Here is a 15,141-nt window from a genome sequence, read left to right as displayed (position 1 = left end):
CTTGGCGCCTCTTGATGACAGGACAAAACAACTGACCAATAATGGGATGTATTGGTTAATGAATAAGAATATTTGTTATGCTACCGCATGTAACTCAGTGTCTGAGCAAGTACCAGGCTTATAGGAGAGAATATACTGAGTGCACTTCTCAAGATTTACATAACATACCTGCACTGGCACTGAACCTATGAGCACTGATTGGGGGCATCTTATCTTCCAGAAGCATTGCAGCCGGGGAGGGGCAGCTGGCAGAGGAAGGTATGTTGGATGTAGTGTTGATCAGCCCCTCTCCCTGGACACTCTCTCCGCTCTCATCACTCTCCTGCCTGTGCCATATGTGCCGGCCAGGTGCCATTCGGTTGTGCTGTTGATGTAGCTGCATGAGAGAGTAGAAACAGGCTGCAATGCAATATACAATATATAATAATATACAATAATTAAGCAAACTACAAAACTGCAGGCCAATGTGCCCAAACTGAAGCAAATGCAACTGGAATCAAATAATACCAGATACAATGGTGGGATTAATCTGTGGAATTGAATCTTGCAAGAGAGAAATAAAGTATAAATCGAATGATGTAGTACTGAGGCCAGATCAGAGATGTATAGATACTCACTTCATGTATGTACACAGCATGTAGGCTCATCTCCATTGAAGCGTATTCAGATAGAGGGCCGCTGGTCATGGGACCGTCCCACAAACTGTTCCCAAAACTGCTATTCCTGAATTCAATACTACAAGGAGATCAAATCATGTGAAATTAATACATATTAAGAAAAACAAAACAAACGAGGGACTGATGCAGAGTTGAATGCAAGTTTGTTTTGGGGATGTATCACATTGCGAATGATCCGGATCAAAGCCATTCAGAGTTGCGCACAATTCGCTACTTGCAGGTGAAGGGGCCATAACTAGACACATACGGTTTGAAAGGGCTTGCTGATGAAACTGTGGACTATGGGGAAATGTATGTAACCTAATTATGCATTACATGGATTAGGTGGATCTTTTGAACCAGGTAACTGCATGCAGGAAAATATTAGTATTTTGTTCCACACATGCGATGCTGGAGCTACTTGTCCAACTTGAGCTCAACTCTGTACTTTCCCCCAAAATATAAAACATATTGTCAACATGTACTGCATCCAATCAGGTCACTAAAATGCTTCATGTTTAGTTACGGGTGCTGAGCGGCAGACTCATTATCCAGTGTGGCTACATATGCAGCTAGTGGTGCTTAGTCAATGCTGTGGACCTACAAGTGCAGTAGTAGTGTGATCACACCTACAGGCGGTCATCCATCCACCCCGTTTTCCAATACAATATACATTTTTATGGGATCCTTAAAAGGCACCATGAACATTTAGGAAGTCTTGACACCTCAACTCTTGGCATTATAATGTGAAGATCTAGGGCATGGCATGTACGGTACTATTATAGACACACACTGGTAGAATGTAGTGTCCATGCACACCCCCCCCCCCCCCAACAATAACACCCTATGTTCCCTAAGCACAATATAGATCATTAGAACAAAGCATTATGCTGAAGAACTACACCTATTCAACAGATCCTAAACCTCTACTTAAGGGGTTGTCCATGACCTTATATGTTATTCAAACTTCCTTTAACAAAAACACACACTTGCTCCAGCATTGTTCCAATGAACAAGTTATTATTAATAATAATAATAATAATTCTACACAGTTTTGGCATCAATGAGTAATTTGCTCACCTGCTCTGATTTGGTGCCATGTGCTGTTGTGGGGACAGAGAGCGGAGAGCAGAAGCTACTTCAGACACGGCAGAGACATGTGGAGAGCAGAGAACATCAGTATGTGGCGGGATCCCACCTGGGGACATCGCAGAGAACATGTTCACTGCCAGACTGTGGGGCTGAAACACAAAAACATGGTGAACCTTAGAAACATAGAATTTGACAGCAGATAAGAACCATTTGGCCCATCTAGTCTGCCCCTTTTTTTATCCTTCAGGTAATCTCAACCCTTTTTGATATTCATATGCCTATCCCAAGCATGTTTAAATTGTTATACTGTCTTAGCCTCTACCACCTCTGATGGGAGGCTATTCCACTTATCCACTACCCTTTCTGTGAAGTAATTTTTTCTAACATTTCCCCTGAACCTACCTCCCTCCAGTTTCAGTGCATGTCCTCGTGTTCTATAATTCTTTTCCTTTGAAGAAAATTTCCCTCCTGTACTATGTTAAAACCCTTCATATATTTGAAGATTTCTACCATGTCCCCCCTTTACCTTCTCTGCTCCAAACTATACATGTTAAGATCGTTTAGTCTTTCCAGGTAAGTTTTGTGATGTAGGCCATGCACCACTTTAGTTGCCCTTCTTTGTACACTCTCTAATGTATTTATATCCTTCTGAAGATATGGGGGCACATTTTATCAATGATCGCATTTGCAATGCAATCTGGGCGGAATATTACCGCCCAGGATCGCATTGTAAAATGCAATCAGATCACTGGGATGTATCATCCCTGGCACTGCGGGGACAGGGCTCCGAAAGGAACCCGTCCCTGCGAAGTGCTAAGCCGGAAGCCGAGGGGGTCAGCGCATGCGCTGTTATGCGCTGACCCCTCTTACCGCACTGCCCTGCTCGGGCAGTGCGATGTGTAGCCATAGGCTGCAATGGGCTATCGCCATCCCAGAATGGCGATAGCCCAGGGGTGCGAAGCCGGGCTGCCCGATGTTGATACATCGGGCAGCTTCGCATCCCCCATAGAAACCTATGGGGGATGCGGCCGGCGGCGCTGCAGGGGGGATCGCAGCAGGGATCAGAGATTCCTGCTGCGGTCCCCCTTTAATACATTTAGGTGAAACTTAATATTTGCGGTTAACCCCCAAAAACTGGGATTTTCGCGGATTTAGACACAAATATTAGTTGATAAATGTGGCCCACGGTCTCCAGAACTGGACACGGTATTCCAGATGAGGCCGGTTCCTCTCCCTATGCAACCAAGCATCTAGCCTTCCTCATTGCTTTGCTACATTGCTTTCCTGCCTTTAAGTCACTTGAAATAGTGACTCCTATATCCCTTTCCTCCTCAGCAGTTTCCATTATAGTACCCTTGATACTATATTGAGCCTTTGGGTTTTTGAGTCCCAAGTGCATAATTTTGCAATTTTAGCATTAACTGTAGTTGCCATGCTCTTGACCAATTCTCAAGTTTACCTACATCATCAGTCATTTGATTTACCCCTCCTTGTGTGTCTACTCTGTTGCATATCTTTGTGTCATCTGCAAAAAAAGGCATACTTTCCCTTCAATACCATTTGCAATGTCCCTAACAAAGATATTAAAGAGCACTTGTCCAAGTACTCCACTTGTAACATGTCCCTCCATAGAATGCACTCCATTTACTACAACTGTCTGTTTCCTATCCTGCAACCAGGTTCTAATAGTCTCTTGATTGCATCTATGTGAGAAAAAAAAAACAGCAAGTGGCGGATCTCAGGATGTACACAAGCAAAAAAGGAAAAAAGGTTTGGGCTGCGCTAATTAGATGGTATTATGTGCAAAATTTATGCATAAAAATGAGGTGGAGATTGGTTAGATCTATCACAATTTATTAACACTTCTAAAATGATGAAGCCAGAAAGTAAACAGGCTATAAAAACAATAATGTTGGAAGAATAAAAGCAACTTCTCACCACACCATAACCATATGGCTGGGTTCGACCCAGGAAGTCCCAAAGGTCCAAATTGAGTGTAAACTGATGTCCCACACCTGGCAATGGGGAAAGTGACCAACGTCCAATTGGAGCTGTGATGGTATCCCCAAACGTGCAATATGGAGGGAGGACAGGATGTTAGTCTAAGGAGTGGCCCAAGATGGCACGAATCACCAACTCCTGCCGCTTGATGGATTGAGCGGGGTGTTGTCCTCGACCTCTACTGTAGTTGCAGGGTTTGTAATCCAATTGGAAAGGTGGGTGATGGGGAGGGGGGGGGGGGGGGGGCGCAAGTGGGGGCAGATGGTGGATGATGGTTTTCCAAAGGGTGTTGGGTGGGTCTGTAATCCCAAAATAGTCCTTCTGTGGATGCTGGTTAGGCAAGGTGAGGCACATTTGGGGATACCATCACAGCTCCAATTAAACGTTGGTCACTTTCCCCATTGCCAGGTGTGGGACATCAGTTTACACTCAATTTGGACCTTTGGGACTTCCTGGGTCGAACCCATCCATATGGTTATGGTCTGGTGAGAAGTTGCTTTTATTCTTCCAACATTATTGTTTTTATAGCCTGTTTACTTTCTGGCTTCATCATTTTAGAAGTGTTAATAAATTGTGATAGATCTAACCAATCTCCACCTCATTTTTATGCATAAATTTTGCACATAATACCATCTAATTAGCGCAGCCCAAACCTTTTTTCCTTTTTTGCTTGTGTACTTCCCGTACAGGACTAACTATCCTGTCCCAGGGCAGCTGTTTAGAAAGACAACTCAGGTCAGGCGCACCTGACCCACAATCACCTTGTGTGATCTGGGTCTAAACCCCCTTTTTCTATTGCGGATCTCAGGATGACTGGTTTACATCTTTACCCATAGAAGGTAAATGTAAGACACCTAGCAGGAGACATGATATTGTATCTGTAGGAGTTGTTCAGAATTAACCACTCTACTGCTCCTTTTCCACCTAGGTCTGACCAAGATAACTGAACATGGGTTTCAAGCCGTGTCACAGGCTTGAAACCCCAATCACACTGCAGGCTAGACCTGGGTTGTGGGGGGATGCGGTCATTCGTCAGACTGCATTTAGGTCTACAGTCATTAGGTCGACCCCACTAGGTCGACTGGCAGGAAGGTCGACCTGACTTAAGGTCGACATGGGCCAAGGTCGACATGACTTAAGGTCGAATTTGCATAAAGGTCGACATGAGGAAGGTCGACTGGTCATAAGGTCGACATGGGTTTTTCACTGTTTTTTGAGCCGACATGTGCCGACAGGCGGTATTTCATGCCCTACCATCCACTAGGGCGTGGTGGGAGAATAAAATAGTGTGCTGAGCGCAGCGAGGCACCGTGCCCGAAGCATTGCGAGCGAAGCGAGCGATGCGAGGGTCCGATTCTCATTGCCAACTGTGTCCATGTCGACTGTGTCGACATTCGGATAAAAAAACAGTGAAAAACCCATGTCGACCTTATGACCAGTCGACCTTCCTCATGTCGACCTTTATGCAAATTCGACCTTAGGTCATGTCGACCTTGGCCCATGTCGACCTTAAGTCAGGTCGACCTTCCTGCCAGTCGACCTAGTGGGGTCGACCTAATGACTGTAGACCTAAATGCAGTCTGACGAATGATCCCATTCCGTTGTGGGGGGGGGGGGTTCTTACCTATGCCGGCAGTTGGAGATTACATCATATCCAAGCGTCAGGAAGCTAGCTCTCCGTGCAGTTCTAAACGGACCTGGGTCACCTTTTTACATGCACGCTTACTTGGGTACGACTCTGGTAGCTACCCGGTTTGCATGTACAGGTAATTGGACAAGGGTGTGCCTCAGGGACTCTTTTATATGGAGCCACAACCCAAGTTAAACCAGTAGAAAAGGAGTATACGTCTATTGTTAAAGATGCACCTTCCTCATAACATGGCTACCTGCTGGAGAGGAGCTAGAGCTGCCACAATGTTCCAAAAAGTCCAATTATATGAAAATCTGTCCACCAAAACCTGTCCACCTGTTGCTTTTGTACTATCGCAGATTCACACTCCACATAATATTACATTTATGTTCAAATTTAGTAAGATGATAATGATTCATTTTAGGTCTCTCCAAAGTCATTCAGGACTTGTTAAGACATAAACAGCATGGTGGAGTGTCAGCTTAGACAATGAACATGCATCTCAGGAGAAACACAAAGACCTGTCTCTCAGCAACCCTAAATAGATGCACCTATCTGCTTAATAATATCAAAAACATATCATACATTACCATCACTTGGGCGAGTGTCCAACTTGGCAACAAATACAAGTGTGGAATAATCCAGTTGCTTAGCACTTGACCAAGCAGACAGATTTCTTCAGTGTCATAGGGTTGTGCAAGGTGACCGCATAGACAGGCCAATACTTTACTTGTATTAATCCTTTTTGTTTACAAACACACCCAAGAATGATCCAATTGGCTATTGGACATAAGCAGCATTTTGGACCACATGCACTGTATTATCGGGTTAGAGAAGTTTCACCTGATCTGAAATTTAGTGTTATATATACTAGGATGGGAGTTCTATTGAAGTGCGGATGTTGTCTATAGCAACCAATCAGATTCTACTTCTTAGTTATTAAGCTCCTTTTTAGAAGATAACAGATGGAATCTGATTGGTTGCTATTGGCAACATTCCATCTTCCATAACACTCCCATCCATCTTAGTAAATCTACCCCTTAGTATGGCGAGTGAATATGGTTTTAGCACTGGTGGGAAATCTATGTCTTGGTGAGCAGATTTACATACCATTAGGTTTGGATGAGTCCTTTTCATAATAATTTCTACATGTTTGCATTTCCACAGAAATGAACGCACATATATTACAGAATGGTTCTCATGGTGGTCACTACTAATGAGCCATAGCCATCTATTTTTTTTAACAAACGATGGCATCGGTTTCCATTTCATGTAAGTGCTGGCTTTAATTTACAGTATGTGATTATACCCTGATGCCACCCATTCCTAGAGTTGGTATAGGTTACATTTTAAACGTTACCCTGTTGTCACAAAATGAAGCTTAAAGAAAACATATGGACAAAAAAAGAGGACCTTCCCACCTCACAATCAGACTGCAGGGAAAGCCCGGAGCAATGCAGGGGATTTGCCAACCCAATTGGGTTTTTAGGGGTTGTTCCACCACTGTCTCTCTGAACTCGCTCCCGCAGATGGCTCAAGAAAGCCGAACATTCCCTAGGGGGCTGCCACCGGGGGTTAGTTATTGCAAAATGCATAAGTGAAAGCTCAGTCTTTCCATCCTCTGCCTGCTGGTAAACCGAAGCCTCCGTCTTCCCGGCTGACATCCACTGTAACAGAAGAATATACAGTGACTAATTAAACATCTACACGCAATTGTTTACACTCCATTATGAACTTGGAGTCTGGCCCTCTTTAGTAATAGTGTGTACACACGGTTAGATTTGGCTTCCGATGTTCCCGATATAGGAAACATCGGAAGCCAAATCGCATGCAAATCACATTTTTAGGGCTTGCGAGCCCGATATGCTGCCGGTGCGCGCTCCCATGTGAGCGCAAATCGGCAGCCAGATAGAGAGGGCAGGCAACACTATATAGTGCAGATCTGCACTATATAGTGTAAATTGTGCCCCTCTAGCATGCCGTGGAATGCGAGTCCCGATGCGATCTGATCGCGTCGGGACTCGCATCTCACGGCATATCCTGCCGTGTGTACACACTTTTAGGCTGACAAATATTCTGTGTTTATGAAATCTATACAGACATACCAACATACTTGTTACAAATATATCTAAATTATGGTGTGCATGCTATAAATGAGAAGGTTTGTGACAAGAAATCTAATCGAGAAACTACTCTAGATTACCCTCACCCTAGAGAGCTATAGTAGGTGGTTATATTTCTTACTGTGGGCAGCATGGCTTGTGTAATGGTTAGCATTACTGCCTCACAGCACTGAGGTCATGGGTTCTATTCCCACCATGGCTCTAACTTAGTTTGTATATTCTCTCCGTGCCTGTGTGGGTTTCCTCCGGGTACTCCAGTTTCCTCCCACAATCCAAAAATATACCGGTAGGTTAATTGGCTCCCAACAAAATTAACCCTAGAATGTCTGTATGTGCATGTACATGTGGTAGGGAATATAGATTGTAAGCTTTACTGGGGCAGGGACTGAATGTTCAACTATACTCTGTAAAGCGCTGCGGAATATGTGTGCGCTATATAAATAACTGGTAATTATTAAATAAATAAATAAATAAATACTCTTGCTGGAAAATTACCGCAGGATTGCCGTGCTGTCGGACATCCATTTGTGCAAATGAACAGGTGTCTCCAACACCCACTACCTCAACTGTGAAGTTTCTAAAAAAGTCTATGATCTCCAGTGACTTAGGACGGAGTCGGAAAATTAGAACGAGGGGAGTCAGCAGCGGACTGAGGAGTTCCTCCAGAATAAAAACCTACAACAGGAGCAAAAGGTTAACTGCTGTTCAGCTGTACAGTGTAATAGACAGGACACAGATGCACAATACAGAGATCCGACCTAGTTCTATAGTGTCACAAGGGAAGGGAGAGCTTGGAGCGTGATACAGCCTTATACATCTCCACGTGTAAACGGAGGGGGGTCTGTTACATAACTCACACACTTCACTGCAGGCACTTAACCGGTTATGCAATACCTGACAGCTAGAATAAACTTATATATCATATTTTTACAACTTGATTTGTCCCACTTGTATATTTGGTAATTTATTATATAGGGGCTGTAGTGACTCCTTACAGCTGGCAGGGGTGGTGCCTGTAGAGAAGCCAAACCTCTGCAAACAGATACTCCTATATAAAGAACCTCTTAGAGCTGTATAAAATGGACACACAACCCAGAGACAGGAGAACACTCACAGCTTTGTACTGGAAAAGTTGAGAAAACTCCCCACGAGTCTCTGCCCGGTGAGCGCTGCGCTGCCAGTGGTCGGGCATGTAGTGAATATGAGCCAGAATCACCCTTAGTAGCTGCTCTGGACAGAACACCAGGTGCTGATCCGGGATAAATGATCTAGAATACAGAAACACCAACTTGTATTACATTTAGGAGAAAAAACATGGGAGAAAAAACATGTGATGGCGCAGGCTGTAATGTGTGTATAATAGCAGGTTTATACAATTAGTGTAAGCTGCAGCTTCATAAGAAAGGAGTGCTACCTTTCCAAAAGAAAAAAAAATGTTTCATACAGAGAAAGAATGAAGCGCTGCACTGAAAATGAGTGGACTGTATAAAAAGATTTACTCTGACCTGTTTCTTTAAAACATATTTGTAGCAGGGTCTATTAGCTAATTCAACCATATAGATACATTTCTGATACAATTTCTAAAAACATTTAATTTGTTACAGAATTGATCTGCACCTAATTTACAACAAAAATTATTTTTTTTAAAAAGCATTAAAAGCATATATTTTTTTTACACTGCATTTTTAGCTGTCCAAAAGTTCCTTTTGTGATCTATAATGTCCCAATGATCTGTACAATGTCTAGTATTTTGTTAATGGGAAAGAAAGGGAGGAACTGTCTGGGCTCCCTTCCTTTCTTTCCCATTATCAAAATACTGGACGTTGTACAGATCACTGGGACGTTATAGATCACAAAAAGGAAGTTGTGGAAATGTATACAGCTAAATACGCAGTGCTAAATAATTTTTTTGATTGTCATATTTTTTCCCCCTTCTTTCTATATGCTTTTTTTTTACATATTTTTGTTGTAAATGAGGTAAAGATCAATTCTGTATCAAAATAAATGTATCTATATGGTTGAGTAAGCAAATAGACCTGCTACAAATGTTGTTTCAAAGAAACAGATCAGAATAAATATTTTTTATACAGTCCACTTGTTTTCAGTGCAGCGCTTCATTCTTTCTCTGTATAAAACATTTTATTAAATTTCCCCATCATCTAAAACATATCTGCCATAATACAGCGCAAATATCAGGTGTCAAAATAATAACGAAAGGAAAGCATTTTATTTTACTCCTCCTCCTCTCTAGCCAGCGTTGTAAGGGAGTACACCCTGGAATTGTGCCAGAGACTACTCACAGGCCTGTTTCAGAGGTGGACACCAGAGGAGTTAATGCTGCATCTTTGTACACAGTGGATCTAAGAACAGTGGATCCCTTACAGAGACGCCCATCAGCATTTTAGATCCGTCATTTGTATATAGATGTAGCAGTGGGCAAGCATTAATTGAACCATCAAACCTCTGTGCAATCCTATGGTTGCCCAAAATGCCATTGCATCAAGACGCCAGGGCAGGAGAAACAGGCAGGAGTTGACTCAGATATGCACCCCCAAATGGTCAAGCCACAACTGCATTTTAGTCGCCACTCTCCTAATCGGTCACTGTCTGTCAATCTCTCTGCATCCTAATACACACTACGATCATCGTTTCAAGACCATGCCAGCACATGCGCAGTGTGATTAGACACACTTGCGGTAGAAAAAACTTCCGTCGTATGCCAAAAATCAGTGTCACCAGCACACAGCATTCTCATATTAGTGCATCCCATAAAACGGTGTTTAGGGGCAAAATGCTCTTTTTAACAAGTACACATACACTTATTCTATGTACTGACCTGCAGACAGTCACTACAACCCCTAGAAGCGTGACTGCACTCAGCACATGTTCCACTGCAAGAACATCTTCATCATACACTGTGAGCGCTATCAGCACCGCCAATATGGAGCCAGCCAGGAATCCCAAGTGTTTGGCAGCCACAGCCAAGAGTGGCGACAGGAAGCAGTTCATGTATTTGCTGGCTGGTTTGTATGCTCGACTCAGTCTTGCCTGTAGCTGATGATCCAGCTCATTAAAATGACGAAGATAGCAGCGGCCATATAAGGACCAGCATCGGGCTCCAAGACTACCAGGCTCCCGACGCAGCACCTCTGTGTAGCTGAAAAAGGCATACAGGATCTGCCAGACAAGTACAAGAGGACAAAGCACCAGGTTGGCAAGTCCTATCCAGAGGATGCGTTGAGATAGCTTCTCAGCCAGCTCAAGGCGCACACCAGCTCGCTTGTACTCTGGTTTTAAACTCCACTCATTCTGGAAGAGACATCCAGGTCCCCAGAAAAATATCAGCTGGAAGTTGTACTTGAGGCCACGGGTATAAAAGACTGTGTTGCCCAGCAATGGAAGTCTGTGTTGAAGTGGAAGCAGGTTCTTATTGATCATGGCCACCATGTAGTTCTTGAAGCGCAGGATTCTATGAGACACATCTAACTCCGACAATTCCTTCTTATGGATACAGATCTGATGCTCTTTTTGGATTTGGACAATTCTGCTCTGGACCTCCTCCCATGTGTAATATGGGAGATCTGCCTATAGGACAAAGGAGTAGATAGATGTGAAAGTTAAGGCGTTCATGATAGGCTGCTTAAAATATGGCTAGGTAACCTCAGGCTCTTGTGGAACTACTAGTTCTAGCCCCAGCATTCCCTGGATGCATTTTGGGATTTTTCAGTTCCACAACAGCTGGGACTCCAGGTTGCATACCTTTAATATACCATATAGGCAGCAATGTCACACCTTCTATTGCATTGACACATACATCATCTGTGAGTTTGTTTTTGTTTCTCTGTACCAGCTAAAGGCCCATACACACTGGGCGACTTTGAGCTGAAAGCTGCTAAAAACAGCAAGCTTGAGCGGCTTTCAGCTCAAAGCCACCCAGTGTGTACGGCCATGCTGGTACAGGCAGAGAAAAAAAACAAAACAATAAACAAACTCACAGATAATGTATGTGTCAATGCAATAGAAGGTGTGACTTTGCTGCCTATATGGCAGCAAAGTCACATAGATTTCCCTCTGCCCTATATGGCAGTGCCGGGCAGGAGGAAAGCCGCTCAGTATGTATGCACTGAGCGGCTTTCCCCCGAGCGATGACAGCGGCTGGACCTCAACTGTTCAGCCAGTGAAATCCATAGAGCAAGAATTTTCTTAAGGAACCCATACACGCTCCGTTCTGTGCGTCCCTTCTTAACTTTTAAAGTACACATCCTATCGCATCGCATGCCTTGTGCATGCGATGTGATACGATGTAAAGCTAGTACAAAAAGTATGTGCAGCACATACCTTTTGTACTGTACTATGAGATGCGCGGGAGCGCGCATCTCATAGTACAGAACGGACGGAGCACAGAACGGAGCGTGTATGGGCTCCTTTAGATGGACAAAACCATGTACACTGCAGGGGGGCAGCTGTAAATTGTGCAGAGAGAATTAGATTTGGGTGAGTTATTTTGTTTCTGTGCAGGGTAAATACTGGCTGCTTTATTTTTACACTGCAATATAGATCTCACTTTGAAGTAAAACCCCCACCCAAATCTAATTCTCTCTGCACAAGTAACATCTGCCCACCTGCAGTGCACATGGTTTTGTCCATCTAAGAAGGATTTTGTCAGAAAGAGTGAACTAGAATAAGGCCCTATTTGAGGTATGCACACAGAAAATAAATATAGAATACGGGATAGTAACCAATGAAATGTCTGCCTAGAAGTGACCCAAGTCTGTCCATCTGGTGCCTACTGTATGTAACATTATTTGCAGTATGAGGAAGAATGACAAGTTACTCGCAGTGAAATGCATATAGTAATCATGTCTGGAACACACCATAGGGATTCGCAGAGCTTGAATGTAAAAGTTGTAGATCTCCCAATAACAGCAGACATTATATATAAACTTTATGAGTCTGTGAATCCAGAAGACACCAGCGATGACCAGAAGAGAGGTCAGAAACCAATTCTCCTGTATGCTGTAATGGGGAGAGAGTAAATAACAGATACATGTTATTCTTTGTGTAGGTTTCCATACTTCTATTGTCCATTTGATGCAAGAGGGAATATTTACAGTACACAAACAAAGGTCATTTAACTTTAGAGATCGGTCACCAACACAGTGAATGCAGCTTTATGTGAATGGAACCAATATTCACTAGAATTCTCAAATGGATGATTAGGCTGCATTCTCGCATTTACTGGTTCCGCCTACAAATCCCACCCAGTAAGAGGACAGTATAGACAGGGATTACCGGTCTCTGCAGACTCCAGGGGGTAGGAAGGCATCTGGCAGTGTCACTTTGTTATGCTCACTCTGACTGTGGTTCACCATCTTGTTTGCAAACAGGATGTCATAATCCACACAGCTCACCAGGAAGGTGGTGAAACTAACAACGAAGATGAATTGTCTGCACAGCACAAACAAAGTTAGAATTAGCAGACTGAATTCAAATGTCAGCACATGACAAATGCAACTAAATAACGCAGACTTATTGTTTTGAAACAAGGATTTATATTTAGATTTTGTTGGAACAAGTCATATAATAAACACAATACCTTGTAGACTTGCTTATATAACCTGTGCCTTTATATTCATTTGTGTCCATCTCTAGTATCTCTTCACTGCTCTGTTGCAGAACAGCCTTTGGTGCCCATTTACTATGGGATCACATATACAATGCAATCTGGGTAGGATCTACCACCCATTCTGCGTGCGTCAGAATGTATGTTCCTGCAGATGCAGGGACAGGGCCTCCGAAAGAAGCCCGTTAAATGGCGAGGATCACTTGTTTTCGGCGATCCCTGCCATTTAACCCCCTCGCCGGCTGCATTGAATATGGCCCAATGTCTATCTAGTGCTAGGTTAAAACACTACAACTGGGGAATTAATAAAATAGATGATTTAGGATTTTTAAGCTCTAGAAGGAAAGGTTTTGCTTTCTCCTGTATGTGATACAATGGATAAACTAGCTGGCCACACATGGGCAGACCATTAATCTCAGTACGATGACTGGACCAATGTCCATGTAGTATTTCAGTAAAGAGCTGCTAAATGTGCTGTTTTGTTTAAGCATTACCATGCAGGCCAGATTGCAATCAATTATACAGCATACCAAAAAGTGGTTCTACAAAGAAAAAGAGAAGCAGATAGAACAAAGGGACCTGAAATATTTCTAAAGTGGATATGAGAAGAAAAAACATTTGAAATGCGAATGTCGATACAAAGCACTGATAGAATATTTCAGAAAAAAATGGCAATACTAATGCTGTGTACACACGGGGGAGATATATTGCTCAGTTTCTCCTGTTCATCAGCGACCAGAGATGGTCGCTGATGAAAAAGAAACTACCTGGGGGAGCCCGGCAGTGGTAATCAGCTGGTCGCAGGAGCATGTTCCTGCGACCAGCGATCACCACAGGGGCAAAAACGGGAGCGCGCGCCCGGCGATATATCGCCGGCGATATATCGCCGGTGCACACTCCCATTGCGGGCAATATGGTCGCTCCGCGACCATATTTCTCGTGATTTTGGACAAAATCGCCCCCGTGTGTACGCACCTTTACAAACATAGAACTATATTGCTAGTAACAAGCAAATACACTCTGAAGAGACAGAAACTCACAGCAACTCAAATGTCTCTCCAATCAGCATGCAGGTGAATCCGTTCTTCTGGTGTAAGTTGTACACCTGTAGGTCTGGGTTAAGGAATGTTCTTCAGCAATGACTCACTTAGGGACAGCACCAAATACAGCACTAAGGCATAAATTGTACTGCATTGCATTATTATGCTGACGGCTCTGTTTAGATGTCTGCAAGAACTGACAGACACCATATATGTATGTACTTGTACGCTCGCTCAAAGCAAATGCTTCGAAAGCTAGTCTGCTACCTTGTGATTGCCTCTGTGTTTGGGCATGTGTGAGAGAAAGAGATGTAGTTTTATTCACTGCCAACAGATGCAAGTGTTTAGGAAACACAAACAAACACTAGACATATATATTATAAATGGGATTTGAACAATGAGGCACCGAACCGCACAGGTCACAGGAAAACACCCTATGGTTACAATTCCTATTCCAATAAATAAATCCTAGAACAGAACTACGGTTATGATATACATATCACATATTTATACTTCATTACGGTCACCTTGCTGCTTATAACCATAATAAGATGTCATACATGCATCAGCCAAGAGTTTTAGGCCTCATACCATGGGGTGCTTTTAAAGGAGTAAATCCATACGTGAAATGGAAGCGTCTTGCAATGCATTTGTTACTGTGCTCACTGAAGGTCACTATCACTATCAGGTACACCCAGTAGCTTTAATATGGGTTTATGGAGCAAGAAGCATTGCAGTTTCTGGATTTGAGGTGTCGACGTCCCCGGACCTGTGCCTGTAGCTGGAGAAATGCTGTGCCAGAAACTGTAAGGTTTGATGGGTACTTATTTCAAAGCATGGCACCAGCGATAAAAATTGTATCCATCGGGTCCTAAAAAAAATCACCAAATCGCATGCGATTTTACATTGGAACCAATGTAAAAATGGTCCCTGAGACCCGATTTTACATTGGCCCCAATGTTAAATGCCCCCCCAG

At 43.3% G+C, this 15,141-nt stretch overlaps 2 protein-coding genes across 8 annotated transcripts in view; one reads left to right on the top strand and one right to left on the bottom strand.

Annotated features, from left to right (window-relative positions):
- The window catches only part of ANKZF1 (ankyrin repeat and zinc finger peptidyl tRNA hydrolase 1), a 66,982-nt gene that overhangs the window by 14,186 nt on the left and 37,655 nt on the right, over window positions 1-15,141 (top strand). The window lies entirely within an intron of this gene.
- The window catches only part of ATG9A (autophagy related 9A), a 35,781-nt gene that overhangs the window by 3,210 nt on the left and 17,430 nt on the right, over window positions 1-15,141 (bottom strand). For all 7 annotated transcript variants that reach the window (XM_083153780.1, XM_083153781.1, XM_083153783.1 and 4 more), the window contains exons 5-14: window positions 14,166-14,230; window positions 12,795-12,950; window positions 12,377-12,518; window positions 10,339-11,087; window positions 8,617-8,770; window positions 7,998-8,177; window positions 6,801-7,046; window positions 1,737-1,897; window positions 618-735; window positions 169-376 (exon numbers count right to left, since the gene is read on the bottom strand). In XM_083153780.1, coding sequence (XP_083009906.1) covers window positions 169-376; window positions 618-735; window positions 1,737-1,897; window positions 6,801-7,046; window positions 7,998-8,177; window positions 8,617-8,770; window positions 10,339-11,087; window positions 12,377-12,518; window positions 12,795-12,950; window positions 14,166-14,230 — 2,179 coding nt within the window. The remainder of the gene's footprint in view (window positions 1-168; window positions 377-617; window positions 736-1,736; window positions 1,898-6,800; window positions 7,047-7,997; window positions 8,178-8,616; window positions 8,771-10,338; window positions 11,088-12,376; window positions 12,519-12,794; window positions 12,951-14,165; window positions 14,231-15,141) is intronic.

This window comes from Crinia signifera, chromosome 7, assembly GCF_055691185.1.
Source record: "Crinia signifera chromosome 7, ASM5569118v1, whole genome shotgun sequence".
NCBI lineage: Eukaryota > Metazoa > Chordata > Amphibia > Anura > Myobatrachidae > Crinia > Crinia signifera.
This window is presented reverse-complemented; position numbering and strand designations above follow the sequence as displayed.